Source organism: Contarinia nasturtii, unplaced genomic scaffold, assembly GCF_009176525.2.
Source record: "Contarinia nasturtii isolate CC-2019 unplaced genomic scaffold, AAFC_CNas_1.1 Cnas_scaffold_1371, whole genome shotgun sequence".
Classification (NCBI taxonomy): domain Eukaryota; kingdom Metazoa; phylum Arthropoda; class Insecta; order Diptera; family Cecidomyiidae; genus Contarinia; species Contarinia nasturtii.
This window is the reverse complement of record NW_022198708.1, coordinates 1,743,619-1,759,776: the sequence shown is the minus strand read 5'-3', so window position 1 is coordinate 1,759,776 and position 16,158 is coordinate 1,743,619. Positions and strand designations below refer to the sequence as shown.

At 34.3% G+C, this 16,158-nt stretch overlaps 2 protein-coding genes across 5 annotated transcripts in view; one reads left to right on the top strand and one right to left on the bottom strand.

Moving 5' to 3' along the window:
• LOC116345963 (guanylate cyclase soluble subunit beta-1) overlaps nucleotides 1–16,158 on the top strand; it is a 119,122-nt gene that overhangs the window by 68,225 nt on the left and 34,739 nt on the right. For both annotated transcript variants that reach the window (XM_031775792.1, XM_031775791.1), the window contains exons 8-15: nucleotides 98–209; nucleotides 975–1,131; nucleotides 1,674–1,756; nucleotides 3,655–3,825; nucleotides 4,083–4,154; nucleotides 5,127–5,292; nucleotides 5,907–6,044; nucleotides 9,262–9,419. In XM_031775792.1, coding sequence (XP_031631652.1) covers nucleotides 98–209; nucleotides 975–1,131; nucleotides 1,674–1,756; nucleotides 3,655–3,825; nucleotides 4,083–4,154; nucleotides 5,127–5,292; nucleotides 5,907–6,044; nucleotides 9,262–9,419 — 1,057 coding nt within the window. The remainder of the gene's footprint in view (nucleotides 1–97; nucleotides 210–974; nucleotides 1,132–1,673; nucleotides 1,757–3,654; nucleotides 3,826–4,082; nucleotides 4,155–5,126; nucleotides 5,293–5,906; nucleotides 6,045–9,261; nucleotides 9,420–16,158) is intronic.
• Nucleotides 13,411–16,158, bottom strand: part of LOC116345971 — a 28,283-nt gene continuing 25,535 nt past the window's right edge. For 2 of the 3 annotated variants that reach the window (XM_031775815.1, XM_031775816.1), the window contains one exon: nucleotides 13,411–13,781. In XM_031775815.1, the coding sequence (XP_031631675.1) occupies nucleotides 13,728–13,781 (54 nt within the window). In that variant the 3' untranslated portion in view covers nucleotides 13,411–13,727. Of the gene's footprint in view, nucleotides 13,782–14,257; nucleotides 14,346–16,158 lie in introns of those variants that run through there. The other variant, XM_031775818.1, reaches the window with a different exon arrangement.

The window sequence follows — 16,158 nt, the reverse complement described above, 5'->3', positions numbered from 1 at the left end:
TCTCTCTCTCTCTCTCTCTCTCTCTCTCTCTCTCTCTCTCTCTCTCTTTCTCTCTCGACAAATTCGAAACTTTTCTGGGATGCTTTTGCGTACGCAGAGGGCTTAATATCGACCGAAACATTCTGTAGAATATTTCCGTTTCATATGATGTTTGATAGACATATGCAAATAGTTCAAGTTGGAAAATCCGTTTCGAGAATCATTCCAAGGTAAGTGTTAGATAAACATTTGTGTTTAACGCAATTTTCACATTTTCTTTTTCGTTTTATTTTTTCAAATGTCAGGTTCTTTTTTCATGCTCTAAAAAGAGTCAACATCACTTTTAAATTCTATCGTTATAACAAACGAATAGAAACGCAAATAATCGGTTTTATTTGATTTTGGCTTGGTGTTTTTTGATTTCACCATTATCTGTTTGTGTGAATGAAATTTTCTGCTGAATAGTCTGCAGTCAAAATGACGAAGGATGAACGGAAAAATGGTGAAATCAAATCACCAAAACACACGAATTGACAAAGTTTACAGCTTTGTCGTTTGGTTTTTTTACTCTTTCAATCTTTGCTTTGCGATAGTTACTATTTAATTGATGCAGTACGCTCACAAGAGAAAATTCAATCTTTTCCTTTATTTTACATTAATTTAAATGGAGTCTTAACACAGCTTCTGACTAGGGGCTGAGGGTTCGAATTACCACCCCCACTGAGTGTAATTTTTTAAAAATTCTTTTGCTAGGGACTTTTGAGGCAAATTGCCCCGTCCCCTGTAATCAGTTTTGCTCGGAGTGGAATGAAAAACCACTGGATCTCCACCGTCAGAAGTTATGAGTGTTATTGCTCGTGTTCACACAATTATCTAAACGCCATGTAATATTTTGTGTGTATCTTATATTTTCTGCATTTTTCTGTCTCTTGTCACCAATGCCTGGTGTCTGTCTGTTTGCCGCATTCCTCAAATCAAACAAACTGTTATCGCAGGCTTACTGAAACAAACTGTCTACTAAATGATGTATTGGAAGCTGTCCGGCCACACGTAAACCTCACTTTTGATAATATTTTAGCACATATCAACACGATTTATGTACTAAAAACGAAAACCGGTGCGTTAGCTGGACAAGGTTATTTACGACTCAAGGTAAGCCAATATAATCATTTCCAATTTTGTAATTTGCTGTGCAACACCAACACGTTTATCGCGAGCAAAACATTTTTCAAAATTCATATTGAATATTTTATAGGGTTTTTGTGTCGAATCAAAGACACGAGGTCGTACTTTTGTAACCCTTGAGCATTTTTTTAAACGTATTTTTTTAGCGACGATACAACACCTCTTTATTCACTTTTTTTCTTTTCATTTATTTAATGCTCAATCTGCTCGTTTCGTATTTCGATTACTTTAATTTAAATAGAAGATTTGACCCCGATAGAAGATACCAATACCAATTTTCCTTATACCAAATATTCGCTGGATACAGAATGGAATGTATTCAATGTGCTCGAATGAGCGAATTTTTTTTTATTTTCGTATCCGTATTTTCGTGTTATTTAAGGCAATGTGCTGTTATCAAATATTCATGTTAAATGTTCATTTTTTCCCTTCTCTCTGTTTTCTCATTTTCACATTTTTTTTTTCTTGCTACGTTTACTGACGTGATGTCTGATCTGGATCCAACACAGGGTCAAATGCTTTACATAGCCGAAACGGATCTGATATTATTCCAATGTTATCCGAGCGTTATGAACTTAGACGACCTAACAAAGTAAGTTTAATTTGCAAAAAAAAAACTGAATTAAGAAATTGATGCAGCAATTTATTCTGGGAATTATGTTCGATCTATCGCCAATTTTGAAAATAGATACAAATCCGATTAAACCAGTTTTATTCTATTCCAATTTTTTTGTCAGTTTAATTTCCATTTGATGGCATTATTTTGAAATAAACTTTTCCTGATTTTGAGTTTGTTTTTTTTTTTTGTATGCAATTATTGCTTTTTTCTTTCATTTTGACGGAATTTTATTGTCAATCATTGTGAATTTTTCCCGCTTCTGATTTCTTCTACAGTGAATAATTCATAGAAGATTAAGTGGAAAATAAGCATCGACACGCGCTAAAGCTGGCACTTCACAAGTGTGCTTAAGAAATTGCAGCGATAATATTGCGTTTCCAATTATTATTTTTATCATTCGTCGTTTAATTTGCCATTTAATTTGACGCACTAACAACAACAACACAGAACTGTGAAGAAAAAAAACGAACGGAAATGATTTCAATGGATTTTTTTTTCGCTTGTATTCTAAGAAAAGTGGATATAATAACCTCTATTTTTGCCAATTATTTTATGAACAGTGCACATATGCAATATTGCACTTGTAATATCGTCTTTACGAAGAAAAAACGAAGCTTTAAGTGCACCCAATTGTGACTGCTATTTTTTTACTTCTTATGCAAAAGCATTTTATATGCAGCAATCGTTTTCATCTGTAATGTCAACCATAATAATTGTCATTTTCTCTCTCTTTCGCTCTTATTCTCTCATCGGTTTTTCAACAAATTGCTGACATTGAATAAACGAATCGTACACTTTGGTAAGGAAAAATAAACGAAAATGAAAATGAAAAAGAAGCAACGGAAAATGTTGAGTTCTCTCGTTGAAATGCAAATATGTTGGCTTGTTTCAAATAACATTACTGATAAGAATACCATCAAATGGGACAGCGCACAGTGTCAACATCATGTTAAGACATTTTTGAATAGTACACTGCAATTTAATTTGCATGCGAAATTGTAATAACATTATGAGTGTATATGTGCGTCTCATGTGCTTAATTTCGGGCATTGTATAATGCTTTGGCATTGTTTTTTCTCTCTTCATTTTCTTCTTTTGCTTGTTTAATAAATTAATTTGAAAACAAATTATATACAAAGAGCATGTACGCTCTCACAAATACACACATGCTTGTGACAGTTGTATAATTTTCTCATCATCTACATGGAAATCAACATTATTGTCAATGATTATTGTGTTCGTAATTACATTTAGCATAAAATCATGTTGAATCAGAATACATGCGTTTTCTTGTGTACGATATTCAAAAGGCGATTTGCATATATATTTTTTTGTTTTTCGCGTGTGCTTGAAAGCATGTGCGAGTGTGTGTGTGTGTGTATATATATATAGTATATCCTCCTGTCTCATGTGTGATTCGTATTTTGAGCGCGTCCCAAGTGTCTGATAACATAAAATGTGCACATCAGATTCTGGTATAGTCAAACAATAACATACTACAGATTAAAATGGCAAATATCTCACTGTACGACTTTTTCGTCTTCAGCGTCTATTTGTTCAGTCGTCGTTGCTGTATATTGTGTATTTGTGTTGTTTTTATTTGCTTCTTTACTCTCCTGACAACTCGTGACGTTATGCTGTACAAACGTTTTCAATTAGATTACGATTCTGTTTGATGTGTATCTTATGGTTTCGAACATGGTTCGCCTTTTTACAATTTTCCAACTTCCGACTTATCTAGTCGGTGAACAACGGTTCGTTTATTATATCCCTCTCCCTACGGTCACAATTTCGATTTTTCTACCATTTATTTGTTCCATTCACTAACATTTCGCTTGAATTTTTTTTAACCATCACTTCAACATATCTAGGAAAGGATTGTATATATCTGATGTTCCAATACATGATGCGACACGTGATTTAGTTTTGTTGTCTGAACAATTCGAAGCCGGATATAAATTAACGAGAAATTTAGAAGTGCTCACTGACAAATTACAGCAAACGTATCGTGAGCTGGAAAGTGAAAAGCAAAAAACCGATAGGTAAGTTTTAACGAACATCCATCGAATAGAAATATAGTATAATAAACCAACACATCACAACTTACACCCATACTGTATACATAAATTTATACTCGATAACTTATGCATCGACACAGTTTCCCATTTGCAAATACCAGGTGTTGTTGAATGCTAGTTTGATTTGTTCGATGTGTTCGAGTTTTTTTTCTTCATCAGATCGGGTTTTTTTCTATCGTACTCATAAAATAATTTTGAAACTTTTTTCTGTGTTCAAACAGGCTGCTCTATTCCGTGCTACCAATCACCGTTGCAAATGAGCTCCGGCATCAGAGACCGGTCGCACCAAAACGGTATGAATCTATTTAAATAATTAATATGATCGTCAACGCCCAACTTTAAAGCGAAACACTTTTAAACTCTTAAAATGGACGAAAATTTACATTTTTTTTTAAAAAAAGGCCATTGAAAATGATACTCTTAATGATAAGTGCAAAAAATTCAGATCAAAATACCAAATCTACGATATTATATGTGTAATACGCTCATACACCCAGTTATTTGGTTTTGAATGTAAATGAAAAGATTAATGAGAGTACTAGTTGTCGTTAGACATTTTTATCAGCACATCAATCACCAATCTATTTTGGTTTGAAATAATTAATTCTGCTTTGCTTGTCACTTTGTGATTGAAGCTTATTTCATACGATATTCATGAAGAACATTGAGAAAAAAAGGCACACACTCAATTTACTACTCAACTAAAATTATGTCAAACCGAAAAACGGTTGGTTTTTCTCGAAATATTCGATGAAGTATCACACAGCAGGAAGGAACTTTTTTTTATGTTTGCTTTTGTCAATTCATTGGCATCTTTTTATGGTTTACTCTCATTCATTTGACATGGGTACAATATCCCGCCTGCATGAAAACAATGTCTCACCATTTTCGTCGTCACCGTAAGCAATGTTCCCATAATTCATTTTAAATAAAATACTTATTTCACCGCAACAAGGATGCCTTAGAATGATATGGGATAAAGGAAATAACTGTACATCATATGTTCGATGTTCCAATTCGTCGATAACATATTTTTGGGGAGTGTTTATGCTTTTTTTTTCCCTATTTTCCAAACAAAAGCACAAAATCGTCGATATTATTAGTAAAATTTACTTTCGGTTATTTTCATAAATAACTGAATTCCACTTATTTTTTTGTTGTTGTTGTTGCTTTTTCGATTTTTATCGCTTCTCATCTGTGTATTTCTTCCTTCTCATTTGTTCAAATATCCAATTTGGCTGGAAATCCACACACACACACAACAGGTATGACACGGTAACGTTGCTGTTTTCTGGTATCGTTGGTTTTGCACAGTATTGTGCAGCAAATACAGACGCAGAGGGTGCCATGAAAATTGTGAAAATGTTAAATGAACTGTACACAATATTCGATGCATTGTGTGACACAAAACGTATACCAAACATCTACAAAGTAAGTAAACCGATATAAATTTGATCACACTCGATGATCATCATTATTTTCAAACAAAATATAATAATAATCATAATAATCGTGGTCAACTGCGGAGACAAAAATGGATGTTTAATATCAAGTAACTTGATATCGTCGACAAATAAATCGATAGTTTAAAGACTAAAATAAACAAGATTATGCCGAAAAAGCGGCTCTTGACCAGAGCTTAAATATGATGTGATCAGTGCCGTAACCAGTATTTCTTGCTATTCATTCCTCAAATATAATGAACAACCGAAATGAGCACAGAAAATTCTCTACATATATTGCATGGCAATTAACTCACCATCAGCTTGGTTGCTCTTTATCACCAAACATTTTTTTCCCAAACTTTATATCTTCGGTTACGGTAACAGAGAAAAAAAACTAGGAAAAAATAAATGACTAGAGAATGACCTCCATTTTTCGTATTTGTTCGTTTGGAAACGAGTGATTTTTTTTTGTTCGTTATTATTTTTTGTGTGGCATTTTCGATTATTCCATTGCTTTCCTTTCACAAAGCGTATATTTTTGGATTTACCTTGTGTCGGATAAAATGATGATGATTACATTGATGCTCTCTGTGCACATAGGTCGAAACTGTTGGCGATAAGTACATGGCGGTGTCCGGACTACCAGAAGCATGCGAAAATCATGCCAAATGGATTGCAAAACTGGCCTTAGATATGATGGACATGGCTAAATATGTTCAAATGGGTGCCGAACCGGTGGTAAGTGAACAACAACCAAATATCAATTTTCATTCCATTTCTTTTTGGTTCGTTTGCATGCCATTTTTTTGCTGTTCAATCGTTCACGTTTACATATTTCGTTTTTTTTTTCAATTTCTGTCGAATGAAACGTATTATTTGGCACATGTGTTGGCATATGTTCGTTGTGCTCGTATTGATTTCACGAATTCATGGTTGAAATTTCTATGAAAAAGATAAGAAAAAACGGACTTCAGGGTTTTAAAAAAAAGAAAAATAAAGAGGAAAAAAGATGAAAAAAAGAATAACAAAAAGAGACTGTTCTCTAAAGAAAAAGAAAAATGGCTGAACGAATAGGCTAGAGGGAGTGTATGAAAAAGGTATTTTGTAACAATACAAAACATGTTCGATAGAATTTATTGAATTTTTCCATTTCTTTCACGTACATATCTTCATTCCGGATTCTTTGATGTTGTATTCAAGTCGTAAAAAATATACACACATTCATGGCTGGCTCTGCTTTTTCTTCTATGTGGAAGCTACAACCAAAGTATGGCAATAAGACAACATTACTTACTAACGCCACCAAATAATTCTATATAGTTCTGCGGTTGCCAGCGGTACTAGTCTCCAATAAAGCGTGGCCGAGCTGTCATTATTTCCATGCTCTGGCTACAGCTCACTTAGTTTTTGTGCTACGCACGCAAATTCGAATATGGCGTCTGAAGAAGAAGAACTATATTTCGATCAAACTACTGATTTACGCATCGCCACCCGATGATGCAAATATTTTTTTTCTTTCACATACTACCGTTTAAATGAACATTGAGTGTATACAATGCCTATAGGCATAAACCATGAAATCGTTGAGCGACAAGCTTCTGATTATGTTCGAATATTATCACGAAAACGACACCTGATGACACACAGCAGACAACAAAACGTTTAGAATGTTTTCTTCTGTCATTGACCAAACACATGCTATGCTGGTTTCATATTCATTCGAGCAGACGATAAACATATTATTCAAAAAAAAATGTAAAGGCATTCATTCCAATACAACGATATGAACGAATTGAAGACAACAAAGTATTAAATTTTTCCATTTATGTGAATTGTGTGCTACAGAAGAAAACAAAAAAGGGATTTCTGTTAAAAAAAGCTTAAAGAATACACCAATACATTACTTGAAAACGTTTCAATTCACATCGTCCATTATTGAGGTGATGGAGAATATTTGATTAGAAATAAAAATGCACGGTGTCTGATTGAAGTTCTAATTACTTTTGTTTGTCTTCGTTGTCGTTGACATTATCGAAATTTAATCATTATGTATTCGAAACAGTGCATCAGTGAAATATTTTGAAATTGTGTTTGCGGTCGGTTTGCTATATTTCATTTCATTTTGATGATTTTGTGGTAGTTTAATAAATAAAAGTCTGAAATAGAATAATATGACCGAGTGCATTGTGTCTGCGATGCAGATACATTCTTTTGTGTGATTTACTTCGGTGTGTATTTACCACGAAATTTAATTCGCTCATCATAACGAACGTGCAAAAAAGTAGCAAAAGTATGGCACGCAATAGACAGAGATCGAAGTGTATGAATGAAAAATAGAATGAGCTATAGATGGAGCAAAATTAAAATGCTGCGCAACAGAAAGAAATATGGAAACGAAAAAGGCAAAATGTAATAATGTAATAAGCGTAATATTTCTCTTTCTTGCGGATTAAAGCAATTGGAAAATTGAATCGAACCATTTTTTAGTCATATAATTTTAACTGCGATTCTTTGCAGTATCGTCACGCTTCCGACACCGTCATCGAGTGCCGTAAAAAATGTGTCACGAAGATTCGATGAACAAAAAGTGAAATATTCCTGAAATGTAATGACACTGCTTCACACTTCGATATAACAATTTTATTTTCATGTTCAATCTTTCTTTAGCCATCGACTCGATTCACATTCAGTCTATCGCTCTTTTACGCAGTCGTTCGGCTCTATCTTTCACGTGCGCACCTTTTCGATTTGCTCGGAATAATTCAGAAATTCCACCAGCTAATTGAATTTTTTAATATCCCGACAAATTTTCTTTGACTTGATTCGATTAAACGAAACTTAATTACATTTTCTTCGCGCTCCGTTTTCTCGTTCTATCTTTTATGTGTGCGAAAGTGTTACTTTGTGAAAGTGACACTTTCACAAAATTCAATTGAAAGAGAGAAATAGATGGTGATGGATAAAGAGTGAGAAGAAAAATTGCTAAACCGTTTGTAACTTAGACTTCTTACGCCCGAGCGTCTTTGGTGAAATTAATTACAACAATAATGATGACAAGTATCACGAAACATTTTCTTCACATGCAATTCCAAATGGGATAAGTGTTTCCAATTGAAGACATTCACACACTTTTGCTTTTCTCTCTCTCTCTCTCGGGAAATCGCATTTAATTTTCTTGCACTTGGTTTCACGTTACGTTTGATTTCTATTCTTGCATTCAGGTATTGTTACCCATTGAATTTGTCAAGCTAACTGATACTATTGCATACACTGATTTTGCATGTTTGAAATTTGACATCAACGATGACTGATGAAATATTCAAACCTTTGCATGTATGCTGTGGGGCATGTATTGCTGAAGTAAAAATGCCAGGTTGTACGGGAGTAAAAAATGTCCTTCGTTCGATATACGTGTTCTATTGAGCATCAATTACGTAAATTAATCAATCAAATTGGTTAAATTGAAATCAATTATTCCATTTTCTGGCTGCATTGAAACTCAATGAACATTTTACATGTTTGCATGGCACGTTGTCTAAATTTTTGTTACCAAAATGACATAGATTCGAATTGAGTTCTTAGCGTTAGAGAAAAATATATACCAAAAGCAGCATAAGCTATAGAAAATCAAATGAAACGACATGACGCCACAATATGCTAGCAGGAAATTACTCTAGAAACGTTTCGATCGATCGTTTTATTTTTTTTAAATCCATTCTATTTTCGATTTTACAATTTACATTGTTTGCATGAATATTTGCTTCGAATGCAATATTGTTTGATTGGAAGTATACTTTTATTCTTTCTCTCTCCCTCTCTTTCCACTTTTATTGAATCTCATCCATAGTAAAAAACAAAGAATGCGAAATCGCAATCACCATTTTGAAATATTTTATGTCTATTTTTTCTCTCATTCTATTGTTTCTTTTGTTCATTACAAATTTCGTTCGCATAGAAAATCACGATTGGCATACATTCGGGAGAAGTTGTGACAGGTGTTATTGGAAATCGAATGCCACGATATTGTCTATTTGGGAATACAGTGAATTTGACAAGTCGAACGGAAACAACTGGCGCACCCGGTCGAATTAATGTGAGCGAGGACACGTACAAGTAAGTTTCACTCAATTTCAAGCATATCGTATGCTTTATGCTCATATTATTAAATCGAACAAACTCGATTGGCTGTTTTGTTTTGTTGCCCGTGTATATATATATTCTTTCCATCCGCGATCGAATTTTTTTTCTTCTCTCGTTTCTCTGTATTTGTGGCTAATATTCATGACTACAGACAGTAATTAGGCTGAATTATAACAAAGAACAAAATCAGCGACAAACCACAACCGTTCGAAAGGGAAACATAGAAAAAGCTACGAACAAAAAATGCGAAACTATGCTCAAAAGTCAATTGCATGACAGCAGGAAGGAATATGTATTGAGGCAAAAACAAAAGTAGCAACAGCCAGGAACAAGTTAAAAGAATAGTGAATACAGCTATTAGGTGGAAAAAGCTAAGAAAAATAATCGCCGAAGAATTGGAACAAACGACACTTCCTGAACATATACATTTTCTACATATATAGTTTCATGCTTTCCGTTTTGTGGTGCTACGTACAGGGTCATCCATTTGAACCTCTTGAATTATGACATATATGCCATCTGTTTCCAATCAAATAGTTTGAACATTTCAACGTGACAGATGTTTAAGTGTTAATGAGAAAAAAATAGATATGTCTTATCCGCAGAAATGAGAACTTACCTACCTAGACCATTTAAAGAAAATAAAACACATTCAAAAGATGCAATTGGATGACCCTGTATATGCGACAATCTGAGTTCTTCCTTTTCGTATATAAAACAATCCGTAATATTTTAGGCACAATGTACAAGCTTTTATCTGTGACACAGTTACTTTACACTGCCTCTCTGTTGACTCGTTTTAATTTCCAGTTCAGAATCGTTGCGTACGGTGTTGGTTTTTCTTGTATGTAAGATTGTATGCTGCTTTGGTTATATCGTTGTTTCAGTGTCAAGTGTTTGATTTTCTATGAAATGTTTTTCCAAGTTGACTTTTACGCCTGCATAAAAACTGCCGTGTAAGCTTAAGCGTCCAGCGCCCATATAGCAGTTCAATCAAGCAAAAGGAAATGATTTCATTGTTTATGTGTTGCGCTTTATATGACTATTTTACACAACAGCAATGGATGTTAACGTTGTAACTGCACAATGTACGACCACATCGGGGGGCCAATGTTTGTTTACTGAGTGGATTCGCTTTCAACGAAGAGAAGAAGAAAAAATAATAGGGAACATGCGAATCGAATGAACAGCGTCCTGACTGTATGGCGAAGACAAAGAATATGAAAGAGGATGAAGCAAAGGAACAATGTAAAATATAATGTGCATATAAACATCCATAAAATACATAAAACTTCCTCTTGTTCCCTGTTTCTCTCCCTCTTTCGTCGTCTCGTTACTTTGGCGGCTATTGAAATAGAGAAGGAAAAATCACAATGTCCAACATTAACTCGGGAAAGGAGAGCGAGAGCGAGAGCGAGAGAGAGAGTATATTTTGAACCTTTTTTACCTTTGGCCTTGTTCACTGCTGTCAACTTATTCTCTCGCTATCGTAAATAATAAATGCAACGGCTCGATGTTAAATGCGTGGGATGACAAAGTTAACACAATTTTAAACGAAATGACCAACGTTCAAAGCCTTATTTGTGCGTGAAAGCGTCGAAGAAAATAATTTTGTTTCCCTCATTTATGATTTGAAATTGCTCTGGTGCACGGTACAACACAATCTTTACTGAAGCTGTCTTCCATCTCGATCAAGTGCAGAGCAGTATATCAGCTATATTCTCAGACGCTGGTGCTCAGTAGCTGAGCGCGTTGAATACAATGCAACGACGTAACACAGAATTGAAGAAATTTCGCATAAAAAGAAAAGAAAATCACACATTCCCACTGTCGGCTGATGACTATTGTACTAATTTTGCATTGTATTTGACACACTCAGCGGCTCAGCGCCAGCATAGAATATCAGCGGACATTCAGATAGCCAATATACTACTCTGGTCAATGGTGTAATTTTTTGACCGTAATCGGTGGAAACACACAATACCAGGATGCGTTACCCTAGAAAATGTATTTCAAGCCAAATAAAGGCAAAAAGTTTTTCCAAACATTCGAAAGTTTTAATAAAACGCACTCAAAAAAGCTTTACAAAGTCTGGCATGAGAAGAAATAATATCTATATCATGAGTACGCTCAGGCCACAAGCAAAATTACAAAAATTCGTCCATTCACGTGTTGGTTTGGTTTTGATCACACCTCGACATTTTCAGTCCTTCCAACTTTTCAAATAGATAAAACTTTTGAATTGAAACAAATTAATGAACGATTGATTGTCCCATTTCATTTGTAAACCATAACATTAAATGCACACCAAAATACGATTCATGCGAAATTCACTTGTATTCAAACATTTACTTTGTGATACGCACATAACAATTTATAACAGATATAAATATACACGATTTGTATAACATCGCGGCCAAATTACCGCTTAAATATACAACAGAGAGTTGGCGGATGATGTACGGCCCGAGAAAAAATCACCTCCCAAGAGGAACATAATTTTGTGTGTGTGTGTGTGAAACAGAAAGAGAATAAAAAAAAACAACAAGAATAACGAATAAACCCAGTGACTAAAGTGGCTATTAAAATAAAACGTTTTGCTTTTGCGAACATATCTCCGTTCCACATTTACATACCTAATGATGATACTGTTAAGTCAATAGTTGTTTCCTTTGACTGTTAACCTCAAATCAAAATACAGAGCTTACCTTATGCTCTGGCTGTAAATCTGTTGGAGCGCGCACGCACAGTTCTCGTACACGCACACATACACAAATTCCAATTTGAAAAGTGTCAAGCATATGTACGGTGGCACTTAAACATACTCATACGCACGTGAGTGCATCACAATTAAAAGTGATCTCCTCAAGACGATGAGTTGCGATAAAAGTAAATGTAAAAAACTACAGAAAATAAGAAGCTACAGCTGGTGTGTGCGCACGGTACCAAAGTCCAATTAAATGAACTTGCGAATGCTTTTACACCCAACCTATAGGTATTTAATTTATTTACATAACAGCCGTTTGCACGCTGACACATTTCACAAAATTAGTATGATTTCGACATTTTGTAAGCCATTCGAAATTTGCCGGAGGTTTACAGCAGCCACCATAATAGTCGCAATAACCATAAAATATTCCTTGAAAAAGGTTCCGATGAAGATTAACCGTAAAGATGACGTAAGCTTAGCGCACTAAAATAATACACGACAAAGTCTCTTCGCCGGAAAATTGCAATTTGTTGAAATGAATCCCATAAACAGATCTTCTTATTCGATCCACATTTTTTTTCTTTCGTTCCATGATATTTTTTATCAGCAATCATAAGCAGCACTAAAATATCGCTTTGACTCTCTTTGGTTAATGCCAATGTCACGCAGCACACGAATTTTTTTTTAATCATTTATTTCAGCGTTTGTATTTTGAATTTGATTAAATATGAATTTTGATTGAATGAATAATGTTATCCGTCGTTGAGATTAGATCAATTACGAATCACAAAAATGAATACGCCAAATTTGGAGAATTGGCAGAAAAAGCAGAAGCAAAATGAGGGGATACCATTAATTTTATAGCGAAATATACGCGCGCACCATCTCGATAAATATAATTCTATCATTATTCTCTTCTGTTTATTTTCCTAATTATTAATATTTTTTTTCTTCTCTCATCTTGTCTTCTATTCTTACCGAAACAGTCAAATATTTAACGTATCACGAAATTAAAATAACTCAAGCGGTCGATTGGTTCAAAGAAAGTCAACGAATGGAAAAAAAGAACAACGCAATCATCTTTTTATTCTTCATTGTCTCGCATTTCATTCGTCCATCATTGCATGGGCCATTGTGTGTGCCCAATGATTTGTAACAACGTCATTTGCATAAATTCAGTCACAATTAAAGCAAAGGTCAATTGGCTCATTTTTGTTTTTGCTTAAAAGAAAAAGTCGATTTGTTCTTGGCACCGGTAAAATGTATATATATATTTCTATGATAGAATATTCTTGGTTCTATTTTCATTAGTGTGTAAAGAGATACTCTCTGCAGGAATATTTTCGTTCAAGCTGCGACCCAACCGATAATATTTTCTCCTCTCTTCGTATTCCGTAACTTCGTTCTTCCATGTCCTTTATATAGATTTGAAGCGTTGTGGTGTCTGGTGTAAAGTATTTTCCATTTTTCGAACAACAAAACGACCGCACAAACTTGTATAATTGGACCACATTGCTTGTTAATCCATTAAATCGATGTAACATTTTAAACTTTTTGGCACTTTTAACATATTAATTCCAGATGGCAATTGATAATTGGTTCGCAAATTCTCTCGAATCGTACATCTACCGATGAGCATACAAAAAAGAAACGAAAAAGAAAATGTTTAAAGAAGAAAAGTTCAAGAACAATATAAGATAGACATAGAACAAACTAATGCAAAATACAACAAGCATGAAGCAAACAGCATGGACGGTACGTGTTTTGAGAAAAGGCATAGAGTGTACGTGTTTTGAATATTTTAAACTACTGTATATGGGTTATATGGTTGAGAGAGATTGCAATGAATGTTTAATTGAATTGGAGACAGCGTTAAGTGAGTGCAAAAGACCAAAAATTTAGCAACGGTCAGAAATATGATTATTTTGTAGAAATGTAAAATCATTGAGCCTGAATTAATGCTCTGAGGAGTATGGGTCATTTTAATGGTGTACATTAAATTTTTTTCATTTTTACCTGGCTAAAAAGCGATGTGAAAGCAAGCAGAAAAATGTATTAACTACAAATAAATCGCATCATAGCTGAATTGAATCGTGGATCGTTCGAACTTTTGGTTGACTGAATCATAGTAGCCCCATTGCCATGTCACAATGTTCACATTTTGTTCGTACTAAACGGTGATGAAATATCTTTAAAGAATAATAACGATAACGCAAATAATAAAAGGAATCGCTAATAAATTCACTTTGAGCATCAAGCTGATGGTGCACACAAGAATTTATTGCAGTGGAAAGCAATATGCAATAGAAAATGGAGAAAGAGAGAGAGAGAGAGAAACATCAAAACGGAACAAAATCCACATTCACACTGATTATTTTTATAATCTTTGTTGCTTAAGACACAACCATGGGGTTATGATAGACTCAGAGAGGTTTATGTCACAGATGTATTACATATGTTTCTTGACTCTAGATTTCTTCATGCATACAAAAAGAGTGACAACACGACAATCAATTGCTAACCCATACGCATATTTCACACAAATTCTCTCTCTCTCTCTCTCATACACACACACACATTCACACAAATAACTACACTATGCACGGTACAGTCTCGAAACTGTATGCAAACGCATCAGATTTATTATTATCGTTTGTTCGTTTCTCTCGGGCATTTATCAAACAAGCCATTGAGTGTGTTGGTTGTGAATTTTAAATTTGAAATGTACGCACATAAATCATAAAAGCACAAAGTAATCTGACTTAAATGTCCTTTGTGGCTATAAAGTTTCAAAAAGAGAATATGCAATTCATGAACATTTCTATTTGCGTGGCATTATTGGTTTTTCATCTCTATTCCGTTGATGCATCGAACAATTGTTAAAAGTGTGCCACATTTCCATCCAAAAGAGAAACATTTTGATTATGCATGATGGCGATGGAAAGATTATGTTGAAGAAGGATATGGACACATGGATGGTTCAAGAAAAATTTGCAAGAAGAAGAAGAACAAAGCATGTAAGCGTCATGTGGAGAGAGCTGAAACTTGACGATAAAGTGCATGAGACGATCATATGCGAAAATCAAATTATTTTACTAGTTAGATTGCATATGAAAAATGAAATGAAAATGTATATTAATCTAGTGATGAAATGCACCAAGAGCTCAATTGCAATGGATGATCCGCAATGAGCGTGGAGTATTTGAATGGAATTTATGTTTATAAAATGAAATAAATTCCAATGTACGGAGATGGATCAGAAGTGGGCCACGTTCAAGTGGTTTTGTCGTGAAAAAATCAATAAGTTTTATGAATTTCCGTAAATAAATGTGCAGCAAGCATTAACCTTAATAAAATGAGGGCCAACATAAAATATTTAAAAGTAAGCTTATCGCAATGCAACGGAAAAACGGCCCATTTATCTGTCACATTCAGTAATTTATTGATTTTTCTTTTGACAATGCACATTTTAACTTCGGTTAATGGTTGCACTGGAAAAAAAATCCATTTTCACACAATTGAAATGTAACTATATAAAGATATGGTTACTATAGTTACTATAGGGTTTGCGCTCTTATCGAATGTGAATAGAAAAAAACGTAACCATTTGATATTGTCTTTTTTGTATGGGAAATGTATTGTAGTTGTTCGGATGTGCAGAATTTTAAAAAATTCATGCGATAGAATTTGCAGAGTAAGTTGATAAGAAACTAAACTAAATGAAGCACAGCCGAATGTCAATCATATCTAGGTGCAATTTGATAAAAATACAATAAATAATCGGATGTAACGGTTGAGCGATGTAGAGAAAGACAGATAAAAATCCAAGTATATAAAATGGTATCAATAATTCGATCAACAAGTTACTTTTGTGCACAAATGAAGGGTCGACCCGGTCCCGTGTATAAACGCTTTCATACACAGAGAAAACACAATGTGTACAGTGCACACACATACACACACACACACACACACACACACACACACACACACACACACACA